The sequence below is a fragment of the Diadema setosum genome, chromosome 3 (assembly GCF_964275005.1).
Source record: "Diadema setosum chromosome 3, eeDiaSeto1, whole genome shotgun sequence".
Taxonomy (NCBI): domain Eukaryota; kingdom Metazoa; phylum Echinodermata; class Echinoidea; order Diadematoida; family Diadematidae; genus Diadema; species Diadema setosum.
In genome coordinates, this window is record NC_092687.1 from 31673941 (window position 1) to 31695606 (window position 21666).

Genomic DNA, 21666 nt, shown 5'->3' on the forward strand with positions numbered 1-21666 from the left:
ACCCCCAAATTGAAACTACTAACCGGAGGGCTAAACCCCCAAAACTCGCTTACTTAACGAGTGAGTTCCACTCTCTCTACAAACTAAGTAGACCATGCTTATTTTCAAGTTTTTATTGTAATAAACAACATTTCACTGGTCTACCTCAAAAAATTAGTTGCGAAAGCCTCCAAATCCAAGATGGCGTCCAAGATGGCCTCCATATTTACTGAATTTGTTATTTGAAAGATAGAATTTGATAGAAACATCAGATTTCAACAAATGTGATGTCATATGAAAGAAAATAAAAATTTCTACAAGTGGATGCCATTCTTGTGAGTTATTGTGATAACTGGATTGAGATTTTAAAGAAAAAACACTGATTTTTATATTTTCTCAAAAAAAGAAAATCATGAAAATGCCTGATTCAGCATAAATCAGAGAAAGACTAAAGGATTATCTTGAAACGTTTCAAGAATTCTGTTTGACATATAATAAATATTTGGAGAAAATTAGGATTCAGTACCATTTTTTGGTTCAGGGGTTATAATGTCTCAAACTTGAAAACTCGCTATGTAAAAATGGCCACTTTAGTTGTGACTAGACCTTGTTGGTCGTAAACAGAGTCTGCGCGCGCCCAGACTACTACACGCACAACTGGCACTGGGTGCTTGTAGCAGTGCCAGTGGTGCGTGTAGTAGTCTTAACAAACGCAGACCTTTTCTTTGACAAACAAGAGTTTGTGCCTGCAAACTAACTTTTCATACCAAGTGGCTCAGGTGACGCTGATCGCTATTATTTCAAAGTAGATTGTTCTGAAGCAGATGAGATGAAGCAAAAAAATATCTTTCAAATCGAGGTAGAAGCTTGAAACAACCTTGCTATAGAAAGTTTAAAACAAAATTTGGATCAATCACTCAAAAAATTCAAGATTGCAGGCCATCAAAGCTGACATAGTGTATTGCCCTAAAGTAAATGTATTACTTCGATTTTGATACAATTCTGTCTGTTTTGCTGTCTATTTATATGGTTTTTATGTATTCTGAACATTGTAATGCTATTTCAAACGATGTAAGGTTTTAATGGAGACATTTTTTTCAGAATGCACCATGAATATTTCTCTAAAAAGTTGTAAAAAAATAAGTTTAAAAATGTCTATGAAAACCATGTAGAAATTAACATCTTTCCCATATAATCAATATTTGGCGAAAATTAGAAGTCAGTGTTGTATTTGGTTCAGGAGTTATAATGTCTCAAACTTGAAATCCCATTTTACATAATATCATGTATTAACACGCATCTGTTCCCAAAGATGTCACAGAGGGTCAAATCCAAGATCGTGCTTACTTTTCGAGTTCCACTCTCTCTATAAACAAGACCATACATAATATTAAACATTCTAAGCAATGTTCCGTAAGTACATCTCAGTAGATTTGTTGCAAAAACCTCCAAAGTGCAGATGCGGTCCAATAGGGCCGCTTTTTATTGAATTTAACATTTCAAATATAAAATTTGATAGAGATATTGGACTGCAACATATTTGATATCATACGAAGGAGAGTAAAACTTCCTAAAAGTTGATACCACTTTAGCTGTGTATTGTGATAAATGGGTGGGGGTCGTTTGCTTCTCTTTTTTGGTGGGGAGGGGAGGAAATCCATATTTTTATAATGTTTTGAAAAAAGGAAGAGATATACAAATCCATGATTTAGTATTTATCAAAGAAGAACTGACGAATTCTTTTGAAGCCTGCGATTGAGATTGAGATTTACTGAGACTGAGACATAATTCATATATATTGATTTACAGCCAATATAATACGCTTTTGACAAGTTAAAATCTAAAACTTCAAAAAAAATATATTTATGCATTATAAATGTTGCATACAATGTGTTTACATGGTCACATGTAATACTGTCATGGTCTAGCGACTTGCGAGTGCCTACAAACTAACTTTTCATGCCAAGTGGTAGGTGACGCTGGTCGCTATTGCTGTAGCATTTCATAGTAGATTGTTCTTAGGCAGATAAGATTGAACAGAAAATATTTTCCAAAAAGACAAAAGACAAAAGACAAAAAGACAAATTTTGCCAAAATGTCATATTTAGCGACAAAAATAGTATCCACACAAAATTCAAGATGGCTGTTATTAATCGAGGTTGTCGGTCAAGGCATTATTTACCATTAGTGCACGTAAAGCAAAAACCCAGCTTTAGTTAATTCCTCAAACTATTTCTAAACTGTGAGTTAGGGATAGAACAACTAATGTACAAACTTAAAATAGTATAATTAATACTAAATATTGTTAGATATACTGAATAGATCTGATAAGAATGTGTTTTACACTAAGCAGTCAACAGTTATCATGGTTATAGTTTCTTGAAAAGAAATGGTGATATCTCCGTATGTTTTAGGCTTTATTATAATTTTTTTACATAGTAGAATGTTTTGTGATACCACTAACGTGCACATATAAATCGAATGTGATATCTCTCCCAATGGTAAACAATACCTTTAGTGTGTTGCGTCAAAGTCAAATCTCAACTTATAATTTGATATATTTTTTTTAATCTTGTTATATTGCTGTCTATATGTTTCTATACATCCGAACGATATTGTACTAGTGTAAACCATATTGAGGGTCTTTCTTCTTCTTCTTCTTCTTTTTTTTTGGGGGGGGGGTGGAGCTCATTCCAGTGTTAGGGTAACGCCCGATCTTTGATTTTTAAAAAATGCTTCTGTATCAAAGATATGCTTTTTTACTTGTATGTTACTGTGCTGTTGTAGAAACGTGAATAATGATGGTATATGTGTAATGTCTGATCCGTAGATGTCCTTGAAAGCCCTTCTGATCCGAGAACCCTCCCGAAAAATCCGCCATGGCGGCAATTTCTCAAATTTGCTCTTAAATGTGTTGTGCGAAATTACTTTTCAGTATACAGTATTGTTCGAATAAAACTGTCCAAAATGATTATTCGTGCTGTATATTCACATTTACAAAGAAGCATGCTGAAATTGTATTTACTGTTATTAGATTTTTCTTACATTGTTTTTAGGCTGAATTCAACATGGGTTATACTGTCACAATTGATCTGAACTTTTGCCATTGGTAGATGCTTTCGCATATTAGCTATCAGGATCACTCGAGAGTGAAAATGTTCATATTCATTCATTTTTAGAGTGACCTCGGGGATCACTCGAAGAGTGACAAGTGATCCCTAAGGTCACTCTAAAATGAGTGAAAATGAACATTTTTCACTCAAAATTCACTCCAATTTCACTCTAACTTCACTGTTTTCTGTTATTCACTCCTTCAAAAGTGAAAACTTCCACTCGATTATTTTTTTTTCAGAATAGAATATCACTGGTTTTAGAAATGGCTCCCTAAAAACCTAAGACAGTTTGAAAAAGCATTACAATGTTCAAAATATATAAAAACATTTAAGTAGATAGCAAAACAGACAAAATTGTATCAAAATCGAAATAATACATTTAATTGGGTGCAATACTCTATGTCAACTTTGATGGCTGTCATCTTAATGATATTTTTTTTTTTGAATGGTTAATGTAAATTCTCTCTTAAAGTATCTATAACAAGATTGGTGACAAGTTCCAAGCTAATACCTCTATTTGAAAAATAATTTTTGCTTCATCTCATCTGCTTCACAACAATCTACTTTGAAGTAACAGCGATCAGCGTCACCTGAGCTACCACTTGGTATGAAAAGTTAGTTTGCAGGCACAAGCTCTTGTTTGTCAAAGAAAAGGTCTGCGTTTGCTAAAAATACTACACGCACCACTGGCACTGCTACGAGCGCCAGTGCAAGTTGTGCGTGTAGTAGTCTGGGCGCGCGCAGACTCTGTTTACGACAAACAAGGTATAGTCTCAACTAAAGTGGCCATTTTTACATAGTGAGCTTTCAAGTTTGAGACATTATAACTCCTGAATCAAAAATGGTACTGACCCCTTATTTTCTTCAAATATTTATTATATGTCAAACAAAGTTCTTGAAACGTTTCAAGATAATACTTCAGTCTTTTTCTGATTTATACTGAATCAAGCATTTTCATGATTTTCCTTTTTTGAGAAAAATGTCAAAAATGAGTGTATTTTCCTTAAAATCTCAATCCAGTTATCACAATAACCTACAAAAATGGTATCAACTTAAAGAAAATTTTATTCTCTTTCATATGACATCACATTTGTTGAAATCTGATGTTTCTATCAAATTCTATCTTTCAAATAACAAATTCAGTAAATATGGCGGCCATCTTGGACGCCATCTTGGATTTGGAGGCTTTCGCAACAAATTTTTTTGAGGTAGACCAGTGGAATGTTGTTTGTTACGATAAAAACTTGAAAATAAGCATGGTCTTCTTAGTTTGTAGAGAGAGTGGAACTCGACCTCTGTTTTTAGTTTCTGGGCCCCCGGTTATACCATAAATTGTGCATGTCAAAGGAAAGGCTTTACTGCGTTTAATATAGTGCTTTACCTGCCTGGTTTTTTTGTTTATTTTTTGTCTCTCTTCTGAATATTTGAAATTTTGTAGATCTTGCAGCCCCATGTAGAATACCGTGTTGATAATGCAAAAACCCGTACCTTCTCTCATGAGGTTGGAGTTGAAACTGGTCACGTTTTGAATCCTTGTTGGACATCCCTTCCATTTCAGGTGTTAACGCACTCTTGTTAGACATGGTTGCATGTCATGTGTTAACGTTGAATGTGACGACTCAGGGACTGATGCTTGCAGGCGGTTGAAGAGACAGCTGAAGATAATTCGTTCTATCCTTGCGATACCATGTAGTGAACCACGCAGTCCCGATGAGGGGCGTAGCTATAGAGCCAAATTATTTCATGATCTGCAATGATATAGACGCATAAAGATCAATACATTGACAACTGTTGTTGTCAAATAGCGATATACTTTTTGTCCGGGCTGGGCGTCTATTTGATTTAATTTGATTCAATTTCATTTCATTTTACACATTTCCTCATGGATAGATATAGTACAAATGAGGAAAACAAAAACATATTTTTTTTCTCCGTTTTTAACGAAATTAGGCGTACGATCAGTACATTCGAACACGAACAAAATCTACACGTACCACAAAGCGATAACAGATTGAAAAAAAAACCACCCAAAGATAAATGAGTACATAGATTTAAGGTGCGACACCATAAAACAGTTACATTTTCATTTTCGTGTTGTTTTTTTTTTCTTTTTGTTTTGTATGTGCTTGTTTGCTTGCATTGGGGGAGGAGAGGGGTGAGAGAAACGTGTGTGTGTGTGTTTGGGGGGGGGACGTTACAGGGCAAGTCCAAGATAATGTCCCCTCAGATGATCAAAATTCTGCTCGATTTGATTCAAAAAATATTAATATCATGGTGTAGCCAAAGAGTTTAATTGTATATTTCGCAGATAAGGAGGGTACTTCAAGCACAAAGTCTTGTCAAGCATGTACCCTGATGTCAGGACACACTGTCAGAGGCATCCAGCTACTATGTATGCTGAGTCATGTCAGTGTATCATAATATTTGAACTTTCACTCCTTTACTACCAATCACTAACAACATTAAGCTTAATTAAGGATAATGCCCTGAAGCTATTTCATGAAATCTTCACATACATATTGGCATGAAAGTAGGTTATGTTATTCTTTTCCATGTTAGATGTGCGTGTGATTCCGTTACCATGTAATTCCGTTACCGCAATTACAGCAGAACTAAAGGAGATATTTCACAAAATAGTTTGTGAGCTTTTAGGGAGTCACATGTAGAGAAACAATTTGTAAGGGGAGAAATAATCAGTGATTTGTTTGTTCAGGAGAAAACTTTTTTTTTCAATTTTATAGTAACGGAATTACGTCAATTTGTCAGTAGATTTGGAAAATTTCTCAAAAATATATCACAATGAGAGTGACTGAATGCTTCATAAAATGTGATTGTCGAAGCAAAAGAAGAAAAATGCGGAAGTATGGATAAAGTAGAGAGATATTTAAGTTGTTTCATTTTAAATTTTCTTCAGATATTGTAAAATTTGAGATAAAGACGATAAAAAGTCTTCCAACGTTCGTTTGTTTGTTTGTTTGTTTTTTATTGTTCCATATTCCACATTTCAACAAATACATAAAACATAAACATCACAATACAAAAGCCTGGATGAATTGTCACGTACAGCTTATAAGACAATAAAACATGTGAAATATGAGGAATCTACATAGAAGCATTGCTTGTAGGGTGTAGATTCCCAGATGCGGATGTGAGATTATTTCTTACTTGGGTATGTAATTAAAGCAGTGACAATTTCTGAATTGGAGAAATATAAACGCCAAAAAGTAAAAAGAAAAAAAACAAAACAATGAAAACAATGTCCGCGGCACAGACTTCTTGAGTGTTGCGTGATCACCCGAGCGAGGTACAAGTCAGATGCAGTGTACAATAGCAGAGATACCAAATGTGTACAAAGGAAGTTCAGGTCGGCCGTAATAAGGCAAAACAACGTAACTCAGAATATCATGTTCTGAGAAAAACGAGTTTGAAAATTCAACTGGTTCAATCCAACCGATAAGTCCATATTTGCCAAATGGAGATATTTGCGATTAAAGGTCAAGAAAAATAGAGAGAATAATAAGATAAATTTTGCTTCTTTTGACCATAACTTAAAAAATATACCTATATATGTAGTGACCAATATATCATTTAAAAGGTATTATTTTTTACTTTATTACAGAGATCGTACTTCAAAATCTTCAAAAATGGACTTATCGGTTTTTGCAGACAAACCCTTCATAGATATAATATATATATATATATATGGGTGAAAACGTTGAACGATGTACAATTGGCCATTTTCGGGCTTTTCGATATTCAAACCCTTGTAAAATTGTCACCTGGGGTGTTTTTCCATGGTTTTAGGTATCATTTGGTAGGGGAGGGTTGTACCTTTCAGAAAATATATACTTTGTAGTGTTCTTACTGCATTTTCTTTAAAAAATAATGCCTTGAAGCTGAAAAAATTGACAAAAATTCATATTTTGGGAAAAAATCCCAGATTCACACGTCTTAATTTTTGTTCTAATGCATTTCTACAGTTTTGTTTTTCCTTGTGATTAAGCCCACACTCTTCAACTATTTAATCAAGTACTTCTGCCATGAACGTGTGTGTTATTTATCTTATCAGGAAACGTTGAATTCACTTATGTCTGAAAAAGAACGTCTCTGAATGAATTATCTTTTCCTTGACGCCAAAAATTCAGGATGACTATGAAAACATGCAAGGCCATATTTATTTAGCGTCTTATCCATACTACCATTCCATCAAAATTTGTGAGTGAGCTGTGTTAAATAATCGTGTGGTGGCTCATTAAAGAAAATTATACTGAATAGCCATCAGAGATGTTCAGTTGTTTAATGGTGTCATTAATGAAAGTGGATTATGCTTGAGATAAAAAGTGGTTATTAGTATGTCAGTGTGAGCGAGGCGACTGTAGCGGCAGTATTGATTTATTCAAGAAATATTTGATCGGAACAAATTTAGGCTGTTACGCCCCTTTAAAGTTCAGACCGTTATAGAAAGTGATTACACGTAGAACAGTACGGTACGCTGTAGGTATTGATTATCGTACATGATTCCTGCTTAGCAGGCAGGGAAGAGAAATGTTCGAAGTGTGAGTGTATGATTGAAGCTTACAATACTGTGTATGTTTTATTTAGGAATAATATAAGACTCCATATTCAGAAGAATATTGTGTTATGGTCATATAGGAATGAGAATTATATTAAGGGATTCAACTTTTGTCACTTTCACAGAGCTGTATACTGTTAGATTTACACACGTATATGTACGTATACCGTACAGTCAATACAATCCCATACATAACTGCAGTTGAGAGGGCTAACTTATTCAATGTTTGTGAAGGGTTAGTTTCTTTTTTGGTGTATCATATGGGTGTTGAGGTGTCAAAAGGAAAGACATTCAAGGGTTTAAAGGGAAAGATGATCTTGGATTTATTTTATTGTAAGAAAGGCAGGCTGCATTTCATGATAGTGTTGTAGGGATGCAATTGCATCATTTGAACTTAATTATGTGAGTGATAGAGATAAAGGTCACTTCATAATGTACACTTTGTTTGAATGATCAGAGTAAACAGGTGTGATAGAGTCAAGTCATTTAGAACAATATCATTATTTCATGGTGCAGTGTATTTGTACACTGAAAAATGCAGTACCATACATCAGATATTGAGTCAGATCTACAGCTGTATGTCTCTACAAGACATTGATGGGTTAATGTTTATTACCGAACACTTGCATATTTAGTGCACTGCATGTGGTTGCTGCATATATGGTTGCATGCATTTGGGTTAACAGTGTAAGGTTGTTACTGTTGTTTATGTTAGTTGCACAAATCGAAAGGTGTTTCGATTATTACAAGTATTAAGTATATTTGGAAGACACAGAAATAATTACACTTGACAAGCTGCTCAAGGTAGTGATAACTAAGCATTTATTATTTCCTTTCTCTTTTTATAGTGAACCACAAGTTAGTGTGTACCACAAGTTCGGGTTCGACACCAGTATGCAAGCACACAAGTACACAAGTTGGTGTGTTCCACAAGTTTTGGTTCAACACAAGTTCGTGTTTGTTACAAGTACACGAGTCCAGCTGGTATTGATGTCTTCAATAAATGAACGAACCTGTGAGTTCCAACTGTGACTGACTGAAGTAAACTTTCACCTTTATGTAGTACGTGTCTACATACAGTTCACAAACTTGATCCAAAATGGAAGGTCCACTGCATGATAGTCCCAGCCCATCTAGTGACGTTGCTGATGAACAACCGGTCGTCAGTGATCCTCCCCAGGATAGAGCTACCTCAGGATTGGTGGGAAACGCCCAGATTGGTGGTATTCTACCGGAACAAGCTATCCCGAGCGTACCAAGACGTAACCCTGACGATTCGGATGACGACAGGTCAACCACGCTATCATCAGCATCACGACGAAGCAACAGGTCCACATCATCTAGAGATAGTGGAAGGACTGCAGCGGCTTCCCGACTGCGTGAGGCCAGAATCAAGTTGGAGCTAGCGAAAGCAAGAAAGGAACAACTGAAAAGGAAACAAGAATTAACAAGAGAACGGTTGAGATTGAATGAAAAACTTGCAAATCTTGAGCTAGAACATGAAATTGAAAATGCAGAAATTGAAACACGTGTACTAGAATGTGAAGTTCATGATGTTGTTGGTAAGCCACAGTAAGAAGTTAATGAAAAGAAGGATGAAGTGAAGTCCTCAGTGTTAAATCCTGATGCTCGAGTGTGGTCAGGAGCAAAGGGTAATGGTGTCACATCTGACCCGGTAGAACGTAATAGTACTACGCCAAGTAGTCCAGTTGAATATGGTGAAGTTCGTATGTCATCTCATAATTTGTCTCATGCACCTAACGTTGCTGTAGATGATTGTGTGAGAAGTAGTGATGTGTACAATTCTAACATGAATCCAATATTTCATGCCATTAATGTTGCTTTTAGCTTGCCAAAGCCAGATTTGGTTGCCTTTGATGGCAATCCGACCGTGTATCGCAGCTTCATTAACAGCTTTGAGGTTAATGTGGAACAGAAGGTGCTGGATGATAGGACCAGACTCACTTATCTCATCCAGTACTGCTCGGGTAAGGCCCGCAACAGCATCGAGAACTGTGTTCTCATGGAACCACGTGAGGGTTATGCCGAAGCGAAGAGGATTTTGAGAGACTCAGTTTGGACAACCGCACGTGGTGGCGAATGCTCACTTGGATAAGATCCTGAAACGTTCACAAGTCAAGCAGAACGACCATGCAGGACTGTGGGACCTTGCGCGAGATATGAAGCGTTGTGGGATGGTTCTAGCACAGATGGGATATCTCGCTGATGCAAACGGCTCTGAGACACTACTCAAGATTCAACGTCTGTTACCCATTCACCTTCAAGCAGAATGGGCGAGGAGAGCCCATGCCATGATGGTGAGATGTGTTGTGCCCAACTTCGACTTGATGACAACGTTTGTAGAAGAATCCGCCCAGTTGGCCAGCAACATCTTCGGACGAAACATCGGGAAAGCGATTCCAAAGAACGACAAGTCGATGAAGAAAGAAACACGACCTAGAGGGACAGCATTTGCAACTCAGAGGGTCGATGAAAACACACCACGTCCCGTCCAAGGCAGTCGAGATCGTCCTGAAAGGAAATGTCCTTGCTGTCAAGGAAAGCACAATCTCACGTCCTGTGAATCCTTCAAGAAGAAAGGGGTAGACGACAGACGAGACGTAGCTAGGAAAGCGAGACTGTGCTTCAATTGCCTACGACCATTTCACTTGGCTGTAGGCTGTCTTTCCAAAGCTCGCTGTGAAGTAACGGACTGTGGTAAGAAGCATCATGCTCTCCTGCACACAACATACAATCCTAGTCGGAACTCTCCTCGGCAAGAGAACCGAGAGGACAGTACAAGGCAAGAAAACCAACACGGGGTAAAGCAAGATAACCCAAGCCTTTCAAGTGGTAGTCAAGGAGACGAAAGATTGGGTCGGTCATTCACCGCTCATTCCTCAAGAGGCAAGATCTGTCTGAGAGTCGTGCCCGTAAAGGTTGGAGGAAATGGGAGACAAACTACAACCTGGGCCTTGTTAGATGAAGGCAGCGACGTTTCGCTGTGCACCAAGAGTCTTGTCGACAAGCTAGGTCTCACTGGGACGGAAAGAAGCTTCAAGCTGTCTACGGTGGACCAGACAGGAGCAAGCAAACGTGGCCTTGAAGTTTCCATGTCAGTCCAAGGAGTTATGGGCCAGGAAACCTTGACACTGGACAATGTTTGGACTGTAGACAATCTTCCAGTCGCCGACGAATGTTTCCCCAACTCAGCAGATGTAAAGGAATGGTCACACCTAAATGACATCGCCCTTCCTTCCATGGATCAAGGAGAAGTGGAGCTATTAGTGGGAGCAGATACCCCAGAAGCATTCTGGAATTTGGAACAGAGAGTCGGCAAACCAAAAGAACCCTATGCAGTTCGAACTCCGCTAGGGTGGACGCTTATGGGTCCTGTGTCCAAGAAGCAACAATCCACGACAAGTTTCCATGCGAATTTTACTCGCCTTGAAGACGAATCCCTCGAACAACAGTTGAAGCAGTTCTGGAGGGTGGACTTTGGCGGGTATCTCAATCAGGAGAATGTTGGAGATTCGGTGGAAGATCTTCGAGCACTGAAGGTGATGAAGGAATCTGCAGTGATGGTCGATGGTCACTATCAAGTCGCTCTACCGTGGCGCAGTTTTCCACCTGTCCTGCCAAACAATCGTCGTTTGGCCGAGGCGAGACTTGGGTATTTGAAGAAGAGGTTGGAAAGGAACAAAGCCCTACGTGACAAGTACGTAGAGACAGTCAGCGACTACATTGCCAAAGGGTATGCAAAGGAAGTCGAGTGCATACCGTCGGATGTATCAGCTGAGAGCGCCACCCAAGAAGAAGCTTCAAATGAGTCAGTATGGTATCTCCCACACCACGCTGTAGTTCATCCCCGAAAGAAAGACAAAGTCCGCGTTGCGTTCGATTGTGCAGCGAGATATGGAGGAACTTCACTCAATGAACAATTGCTCCAAGGGCCGGACCTTACCAACAATCTAGTCGGCGTGCTTACGAGGTTTCGTCAGGAACAAGTTGCCATAGTCGCCGATATTCAGTCTATGTTCCACCAAGTGAAGGTTCCGCCCAGGGACAGAAACACCATGAGATTCCTTTGGTGGAAGGACGGTGACTTGGCTCAGGAACCAGCCGAATACTGCATGACTGTACACCTATTCGGCGCCACGTCTTCACCTAGTTGTGCCAGTTTTGCTCTACGGAAGACTGCCGAGGATAATCGCGGACACTTCAATGAAGAAGTGATCGACACAGTGAAAAGGAACTTCCATGTGGACGATTGTCTTAAGTCTGTTAAGGATCGAGCTGAAGCAGTGACTCAAGTAGAAGACATTCGTGACCTGCTCAGTCGTGGTGGATTTCGGCTCACGAAATGGTTGAGCAATGACCGCGACGTCTTAGGTTCCATACCTGAGGAAGATAGGGCAGCATCGGTGTCGAGCCTAGATATCGATGAGCTTCCTGCAGAACGCACTCTAGGAATCCTTTGGGATGTTGAAACAGACTGTTTTGGCTTCAAGGTGCATCTCCGTGAGAAGCCTGCAACGCGACGGGGAATTCTGTCGATAGCCAGTTCCCTCTATGACCCACTTGGGTTCATTGCTCCCTTTGTGCTGCCAGCCAAGATTCTCCTTCAGAAGTTGTGTAGAGTAGGATTAGGATGGGACGAGCCTATTGGAGCTGAGGACGAGCTAGAATGGCGAAGATGGATGGAAGACATTTCCATGTTGACTGACTTGAAGATCGAGAGATGTTTCAAACCGAATGGTTTCGAAGTCGTGTCAGCTGAAGTGCATCACTTTTGTGATGCCTCCGAAGTTGGATATGCGTCCGTTGCATACCTACGCCTGACTGACAGAACAGGACGGATACATTGTGCCTTTGTTATGGGGAAGTCCCGACTTGCTCCAGTGAAAGTAGTATCCATCCCCAGATTGGAGTTAATGGCAGCAGTGTTGGCCGTGTCCATGGATCAGTTCATCAAGTCAGAGCTTGACATCCAAGTCAAAGACAGCGTCTTTTGGACTGACTCAACGTCTGTCCTTCAGTATATCCGCAGTGAAAGCAAGAGATTCAAGACGTTTGTAGCCAATCGTGTGGCAAGGATTCATGATGCCTCAGAGGTGTCTCAGTGGAGATACGTAGACTCAAAGTCTAATCCAAGTGACGATGGATCGCGTGGCCTGAAGGCACAGGAACTGCTCCAGAACCAGCGTTGGCTCAAAGGACCAGATTTTCTGTGGAGAGACAATGACTGGCCCATTCAGCCAGAAGTCTTGGAGTTAAGAGGAGACGCTGAAGTGAAGAAAGCAGTACCAGTATATGCGACAGCAATGAGAGCTCAAGTCAGCGACCTCTTGCATAGGTACTCTTCGTGGAATCAGTTGAGGAAATCCACAGCTTGGCTTCTTCGTTTCAAGAAGCTTCTCCAAGCCAAGGCTAAGGGGGAATCCACGGATGATCTGAAGAAGTCCACTCTATCTGCCGACGAATTGAAACAAGCAGAGAAAGCAATCGTGACTCTGGTGCAACGCGATGAATTCAGCGCTATCCTCGAAGGAAAGCAGATGAGCGGTACAGTCATGTCCAAGCTGAACCCAATTTTGGTGGACGGCATCATTCGAGTCGGCGGAAGACTACAGAATGCACCACTGGATGATGAGATGAAACATCCTATCATTTTGCCCTCTGATCACCATGTGACGAAGCTTTTGATCGTTCATCACCATCACCTAGTAGGTCATTCGGGGGCCGGGATGACCTGGACAGCCCTCAGAGAGAAGTATTGGGTGTTGAAAGGAGGGGCAACCGTGCGAAAGGTGATAGGCAAGTGTTTCTCATGCAAACGAAGCAATGCCAAGAAGATGGAACAATTCATGGCAGATCTTCCGAGTAGCAGGGTGACCCCAGACAAACCACCTTTCTCTTATGTGGGAATTGATTACTTTGGACCAATCATGGTGAAGCAAGGTCGTAGCCGGGTCAAACGTTACGGGTGCTTGTTTACCTGTCTGAACTGCAGAGCGGTCCACCTAGAAGTAGCAAACACTTTGGACACAGATTCCTTCATAAACGCACTGAGAAGGTTCATCAGCAGGCGAGGTAAGCCATCCAAAATCATCAGTGACAATGGGAGCAACTTTAGAGGTGCGGAACGAGAACTTCGTGAGAACTTGGAAAGTTTGAGCCAAACGCGTGTGACTAACTTCCTCGCAGAGCAAGGTATCGACTGGAACTTCAATACTCCCACAGCTAGTCATATGGGCGGAGCCTGGGAACGGATGGTGAGGTCTGTTCGCAAGATACTTACCTGCTTACTTGGACAGCAAATTGTCAATGATGAAGTTCTGTCCACACTCATGGCTGAAGTAGAGTCAATCTTGAATGCTCGTCCACTCACTCAGTTGAATCTTGACCCGAACGATGACGAACCTTTGACACCAAACCACTTGTTGATCATGCGAAAAGGCTCTAGTCTCCCTCCAGGTGTCTTTGATCAGAAGGATGCATATGGCAGACGCAGATGGAGACAGGTGCAATATCTCGCTTCTGTCTTTTGGAAGAGGTGGCAGAAGGAATATTTACTTCTGCTGCAAGAAAGGCAGAAGTGGAATGCCCCAAGACGGAACCTAGCTGTCAATGATTTGGTCTTGGTGGCGGATGAAACCACATCTCGCGGACAGTGGCCTTTGGGTAAAGTAGTTGAAGTGTACCCGGGAAAAGATGGACATGTTCGACAGGCTCAAGTGAGGGTCGGAACAAGATTCTTCAAGAGGCCAATAGCAAAGCTCTGTCTGCTCGAAGCCGCTGAAACGTAGTGATATAAGTGGATGACTTAATTGCAGTCATCAGACTTGATGCTGTAGAGTAAGAGTTGAATCGAATATTTGATGTTTGTTTATTCGAAGGTTAAGCAATGCCTTTGAGATGTAAGCACGAGTAAGCCGAAATGACAGTTATTTTAAACTGTAGTTATTTGCATTAAGTACATGCATTTGCTGTTGAACGGTTTGTATGTGTATAGGAAGAATTTCTGCCGCCTGAAGATTGAGGTTAAATGACCATCCTGTAGGTTGCTCATTGGGGGCCGGTATGTAGCGGCAGTATTGATTTATTCAAGAAATATTTGATCGGAACAAATTTAGGCTGTTACGCCCCTTTAAAGTTCAGACCGTTACCTTGGATACACCGTCTAGTGCGCATTCCTAAATAATTACACTTGACAAGCTGCTCAAGGTAGTGATAACTAAGCATTTATTATTTCCTTTCTCTTTTTATAGTGAACCACAAGTTAGTGTGTACCACAAGTTCGGGTTCGACACCAGTATGCAAGCACACAAGTACACAAGTTGGTGTGTTCCACAAGTTTTGGTTCAACACAAGTTCGTGTTTGTTACAAGTACACGAGTCCAGCTGGTATTGATGTCTTCAATAAATGAACGAACCTGTGCGTTCCAACTGTGACTGACTGAAGTAAACTTTCACCTTTATGTAGTACGTGTCTACAGCGACTATGATGATTGGCAACTTTAGTAGCATACTGTCCACAAAAAAAAAGTTCTGGTTGAAAACCCGAATTGGCGAATGTCTCTGATCAAAACGAATGTCCCTGATTGAAAGTCTCTGAAGAGTTATTCCCTCATCTGACACTTTCGCACTGCATGATACTTTATTTGCGTGCTTATTTTACGCACTGACGAGCCATCCTGGAATCGAGTCAGCACAGTTCAACGACAGATATGCCCACAAATCTTGAGAATGTGAGTAACAACAAAAACTTTCCTGGTGTTTGTGCCGATTTATTAGAATGATTATTCCGTAGATTTGCCAATTAGTATCATTTGTGAAATAATGTATTTTAATCTTTGGATTAGAGGTAATTTAAAAAAGGATAGACAGTAAATATGTAAGAATCTGCACAAAAATCAAAGACCGCACGTCTCTGAGCAAAATGAAAAACGTCTCTGAAAATTACTGTTTCATGAAATAAAAACATCCACTATACAAATTATGAGAACATTAAAGTAAATTTATGTCTGGATGGGCTCAGTTAGTATAATAGGAACAAGGAGAACCAAGTAAACACGGGCGTGTTGTATATTAAGAAAAATGAAGCTTTCTGAAAGATGTTGAAAATATGTAAAAGAGTTTCAAATTTAAGTTTTTCTGTTGATTGAGCAAGTGTAAACACATTGCCAGGACAGAAAATATGTTTTATGACTAGTAATAGGTCAATAGTATATGATTATTATGTAGTAGTCACTTTAGTTTACGTATTTTTTTGTGAGAGAGGCAGAAATGTAAGAAAAACAGGTTTAGGTCAGAGACGTTCTCTGAACAAAAAGGATCTGCTCTCAAACCAATATCAATGACCCACCATGGCGAATTGGTGCCTATGTTTGTAGCACATTGGTTCCTCAATCCAAATATAATGCCAATATCTTGTAAAAATCAAACCCATTAAGTACTGATAAGCAAAGATGTTTACGTCAGAGACGTTACATTGAACGTTTTACACATTTTCAACTACTACAATAAGGAGTAGATCTTTCATTATTCCACAGTATATGGCCCTCGTATACATACATCGTTCTAGGTAATTTACGCAATCTAATAACAATGTTGATTTTATAATTTTGATCAGAGACGTTCATTTGTGCGTACATTGTTCTTCCAGTGCATGACAAATTTATTTTAATATCATTTTAACACTATCTTTTTTTTTTTCTTACAGCAAGATGGGAAGACCGGATGGATTTTAAATGCTCCGAATATTAGAATTTCGTCCTGCTCAGGATCTTTAGGCTCAGTCATGTTCATGGAGCCTACAAGTTCCAGACAACGGCCGTGGTACTGGCAAGACCTGACGGACATCTTGGAGGTGCCATCTGTTTACAAAATAATGACTATCCCAACCCCTGTTTCAGGTAGCAAGCGACGCAGTCGGTACCATGCACTGATTGAGGACATGGAATACCAAGTGGAGGGGAAATACAATTCAATGTTATAATGCGGACTCTGTTTTTAATGCACATCACTACGTTTGCTTTTGAGGCTGTAAAGTCTGAGGCTTACACGCTAAGAAATAATGTTCAAATTTGCACATAATTTGTAACAATAGCAGCACACCTGCGGTGCATACTTGCACCCTTAATTGTGCTTAATTGCACCCTTAATTAACTGCCTTTTTGAAGTTTTGCTAATTTCAGCAAACAAGTTCTCGTACAGTTGATAAGAATATGCAAATGAGTGAGCTAACCATGTAATAACCTCACAATTTTCCATTGATCGTGTAAAAAAAAAATAACGAAAATTCAATTTTTCTGTCTTTGAAATCTGAAACATGATGCTATTCCTGGTTGATTACCTTCAGAATAGTAATCGGTTAGATATACCCGGATTAAAGCCTCGGGCATAATTATGTTTGAATGAAAAACTGAAAATTTCAAAAGTTTATGTGCAAACATTATGGCAAGTTGTGAGGGAATGATAAGCTCAATTTGCCATTAGCATATTCATAATGACCGCTCAAAAACTGTGTCCTGAAAAATTAGCGAAACTTCAAAACGTCATAACTTCATTATTTTTTTTTTCTTGAGCCCGTAAGATTTTATTCTTTCTTATCAGCGGCTAGCTCATATTTGGGCTGAAATTCCCCTGTAATGACTCCTTTTCTCTTAGAAGTAAGGTGAGATGTTCTAGTGGTATTATTTTTGAGGTTTGTACGCCAAATACATGAGAAAAGGAAAAGCACTAACATCTATGATGAAACAAGAAAATGTCTTATAAGAATGTCCCTTTACTTAGTTTCATCTACAACACTATACTTATGTATCGCCTTCGAGTAGAGAGAAGGATTGATAATCCCCTACCGACGTGACAGGTAAAATGTGGTATTGTAATGTTATCATTGTCAACCTCTTGAAAGGTTTTCAGTTCATTTTTGGTCAAACGTTTGCTGTACCACACCGTTGATATTCTTTGAGTTTGGCGTTTACAATTTATATCTACCATAGTATACAAAAAAGCACATCGGAATTTGATGCTTCTAGGATGAGTATAGGTTAATTACAGCTTTCTGAGACGACGTCATAACAGTGGCCCAGGTACGGTCCCTAGTGAAAATCCGAACTGGCCTGACATACACATACAATCATATTTGAGGTATAGTGGTCAAATTAAAATAGTATTAGTAAATTCGTGTTTACCTTTGTTATAGATTTGGACTACATTTGAAATAAAACATATACAATATTGATAGCATGTGGGCACACCTTCGCATACACCGGAAGGTGAAATACAAAGTAGTGGTCATCATAAACAAAAACATTTCTTGACATATGCCTCGGTAAATGATTTCTCAATGAATGTGGAATGTTGAGTTACGAGCATCTTTTAAAATAGGAAGTTTGGTGTTTAATTATAGTGATAACTTACAGCCGAAACGTCCCTGATGGAAATGCAAATGTCTCTGATATAAACAAATAATTTAGGTAAGGTAGTCAAAATTGCAAGTATTTCATGTAATTTTTATTTGTCTGTCATTCAAAAGTGTTGTAAGATATGAATAATATAACAAGGACAGGTTTGTTGTTGATTTTTGGTGTAGAAATCGAAATTCCTCTTACCATTTGGAGGTTTGTAGTTACAATCGGTTATTATGAAAAATAACTCAAGTTGAAATTACCATTCTGAATTGTTCACAAAAGATAAACATTTGTTTAATAAAAGAATAATGTTATTTGTTCACAAACCTCGTAATTATGGATCTAAGGACATCGTTTTTATTGTCTATGTCTGAGGAACGTCTATGAGTGAAACCTGAACGTCTCTGATCAAAACATGGCTTACTTTCAGCATCTGTAAAGGGCTTTTATGGGGATTTGACCAAACGAAATGCACTAAATTCATTATTAGTATCTAGTGAACATTAAAATTTAAATAAATGAGACCCCTGCTATATGTTTTGTTCAAATGAGATGAAAGTGAAGATAAGAATATAAAAATCTCTGCTTAAATGACAAAAACTCCACTTTTACATTAACTTTCGTGTGTATTAGCTTTTGTAAACTTCACAGGAGGTAAACAATATTTTAGGAACAAATTAACACAGTCTTCAAAAGCATGAACAAGATGAAAATATATTCATTTGAATCTTTTTCTACCCTTCATTTGAATTTTCACTAAAACAATGTTTATTTTAGTCAGAGACGTTCGCCAATATGTCACAGTTCTATCTAATCTTGAATAAAAACAACACCCTTGGAGATATCCCAGTATAATCGGGTTTCCAAGAAAGCTGATATCAGTGACATTTGACTGAGATATATTTATATCAGTGAGTGACGTTTTTTTTAATTTTGACCCCTGATTTGCCCAATTGTACATCGTTCAACGTTTTCACCCATATATATATATATATATACATATATATATATATATATATATATATATATATATATATATAGAGAGAGAGAGAGAGAGGCGGTTCATAATAAGTATTATAGGCCTACTCTGTTTTCTCACACAGCCACCAAAGATGACGTTATACCACTTTTATCTGACGATTTTGTTTCGCTGTATTTCTTCAAGCCCGAGCATCTGTGACTAGTGGTAATTGTTAACCTTGTAGACCAAAATACGCATTTCATAGAAGGCATTATCCGATCGACACTGACTTCATGGTACTGACTTCATATGACACCAAAAGTCATGATAAGATGCACTATTCCTGTTGGTTGTACCATAATCTATTAGTCCGTGCAGCCCTGTTGCATTTATCATGGGCCGAGCATGGTTCAACAAAGAAACATGGAATGTATATCAGTTTGCCTAACCTACATCAAGTCATTCATTGTTTCAAATGAAATTAAGAAATTCCCTCGTGTCCATACAATCGTTCTTATTGACTCTGTTGTTTAAAAAATAGGGCATCAACACTAGTCAGTGATTTACAGTTTACTCACAAAGAAATCTGATTCAGTCTCCGCGCACAATTCTCAGGGAAAATTCCATAACGTTCACACTTTTGGTTGAATGGTAAACTTACCTTCTCCATCGAAGCTACAGAACCCAGAACAGCAATTACAGTGTTGTGCACAAAGGGTGCAGTATCCCCGGGGCGTAGTGTTTTACCAATAGCCGGTACTGCCGGAACGCGGGAACCTTAGTAATTGTATATCCTGTCCAGACAGACAGTCTGGGAATAGGACAATCTATATAAAACAGAGTGACCATACGATTTGATGGCAATATCCATCAAGTCGGGTTTGTCGACCAAATAGTCACGAATTTCACTCGGGAAGCGAAAATAGTCGACCGATGCAACGCGAGGAGACAGTGTGAAGGATTAACTCTGACTGTAGAGGGCGATATGCTCGAGAACCGAGAAAGCCAAATGTCTAGAATTGGTATAAAACCATGCATTTTAATAATAATAATTTATTCACTTAATTTATTGAGCGGTCAAAATCATGCAAAGGCGTTTTTTTTTTTCTTCTTCTTCTTCTTCTTTTCAGGCTGAAAAGCTTTGTCACATATTTTCAACTCCTGCTTACTGACTGCCTATTAACTGTTGTGACAAAGAAGTGATTATTTCTTCAAGAGACAGGGAACAGCCATGTCCTTCTCATGTCGCTCGTTAATAAAATTATATCAGTTTTCGTATTTGCGTAATCAGACTGTCCTTCTAGACCTCATAAAATTGGTATCGAGTGTGTATAAATGTCACCTTCCTTTACCGATACTCATCTTTTACCGCATTCCATCAATAACATTGAATGATCAGGAATACACATGAGAATCCCTTTCAGAGAGCTTTTAATGAGCTTTTAATGTGGTTTTAATGTTGTATCATTTGGCAGCATAAAAGGGGGAAATATCATTCCAGTCTGAGCTTGCTCATATATAATCAAAAATTCACGTTTTTCTCAGAACTGGGAAATTATGGATGTACTATGTATACCTTTTGAAACCGAACTCTTCAAATGCCTACGTGTGGGACATAAAATGCAAAGTGAATGGGACTCCTCCTTTTGACATGGACGCTATTATGTACTTACATTTGCTTGGTTAATGATTATCTCTGCACCTAATCTAAAGAATATTATATTCTATGTAACTGCCTCTAATATTCAGTTGACTTCAGGGAGAGTGTAACAACATTATTGAGTCATTCTAGGACTAAGAAAGGAAAATATAGAATCTAGATACTTCTTTTATTTTCTTATTTTCATGACAGGATGTGCAGTTGGTCTTCAATTAATATTCCTCCTTTGAAAGAGTTCATTGAGCCAGACTACGAGTTATTTTCACTCAAAAAATCAAATGGATTCTGTACTATGCACCCTATAAAATATCGTCCCTTCAAATTTCATTATAAAACCTTTCATCTTCCAGTCAAAATGCAGTTTGTAGAATAATCCATACTCAATATCTGCAGATATTCCTTCTTTTTTTTTGGCCAAACTGTATTTCTGTTTTTTGATTATTTCTTTTCTTCATTTATTCTAGTATCTTGTACGATTTTGCGATGCAGTCAGAGATGTTCCATTTCCATATCGACGCACGTGCAACCCCGCCCTCTTGCAATCGTAGTTGACCCACTGCGGTCCAGGTTCAAAGCAATAGTTCAAAGTTCAAGCAGGATTCCCCATGACTCCAGCACTACCAAAAGGCAGTCCTGGTGTTCATTTACAAGTATACCATTTTGTACTTACGGTACAGGGACGCGACACAAATACAGGATACTGCCAATATGTTGTGTCACTTTTAATCTCATTGAATCTCCTCCATGATCCAAAGTCAAAGTAGGTATACACATAAATGTAAGTAAACGTAAGTAGGCCTATGAGCAATAAACTGGATTCAAAAGTAATATTCTGTTACTAGTTATGTCATTTATTTAAGGGTTATCTTTATCATAATTGATATATATATATATATATATATATATATATATATATATTTATTATTATATACCTCATAAGTGAGAATTGTATCACTGATTGG

At 38.6% G+C, this 21666-nt stretch overlaps 1 protein-coding gene across 1 annotated transcript; it reads left to right on the forward strand.

Moving 5' to 3' along the window:
• Positions 1-9860: 9860 nt before the first annotated feature.
• Positions 9861-14474, forward strand: LOC140246779 (uncharacterized). The gene has a single exon (XM_072326112.1). It carries the CDS (start codon positions 9861-9863, stop codon positions 14472-14474), a length of 4614 nt encoding a protein of 1537 aa, XP_072182213.1.
• Positions 14475-21666: the final 7192 nt, after the last annotated feature.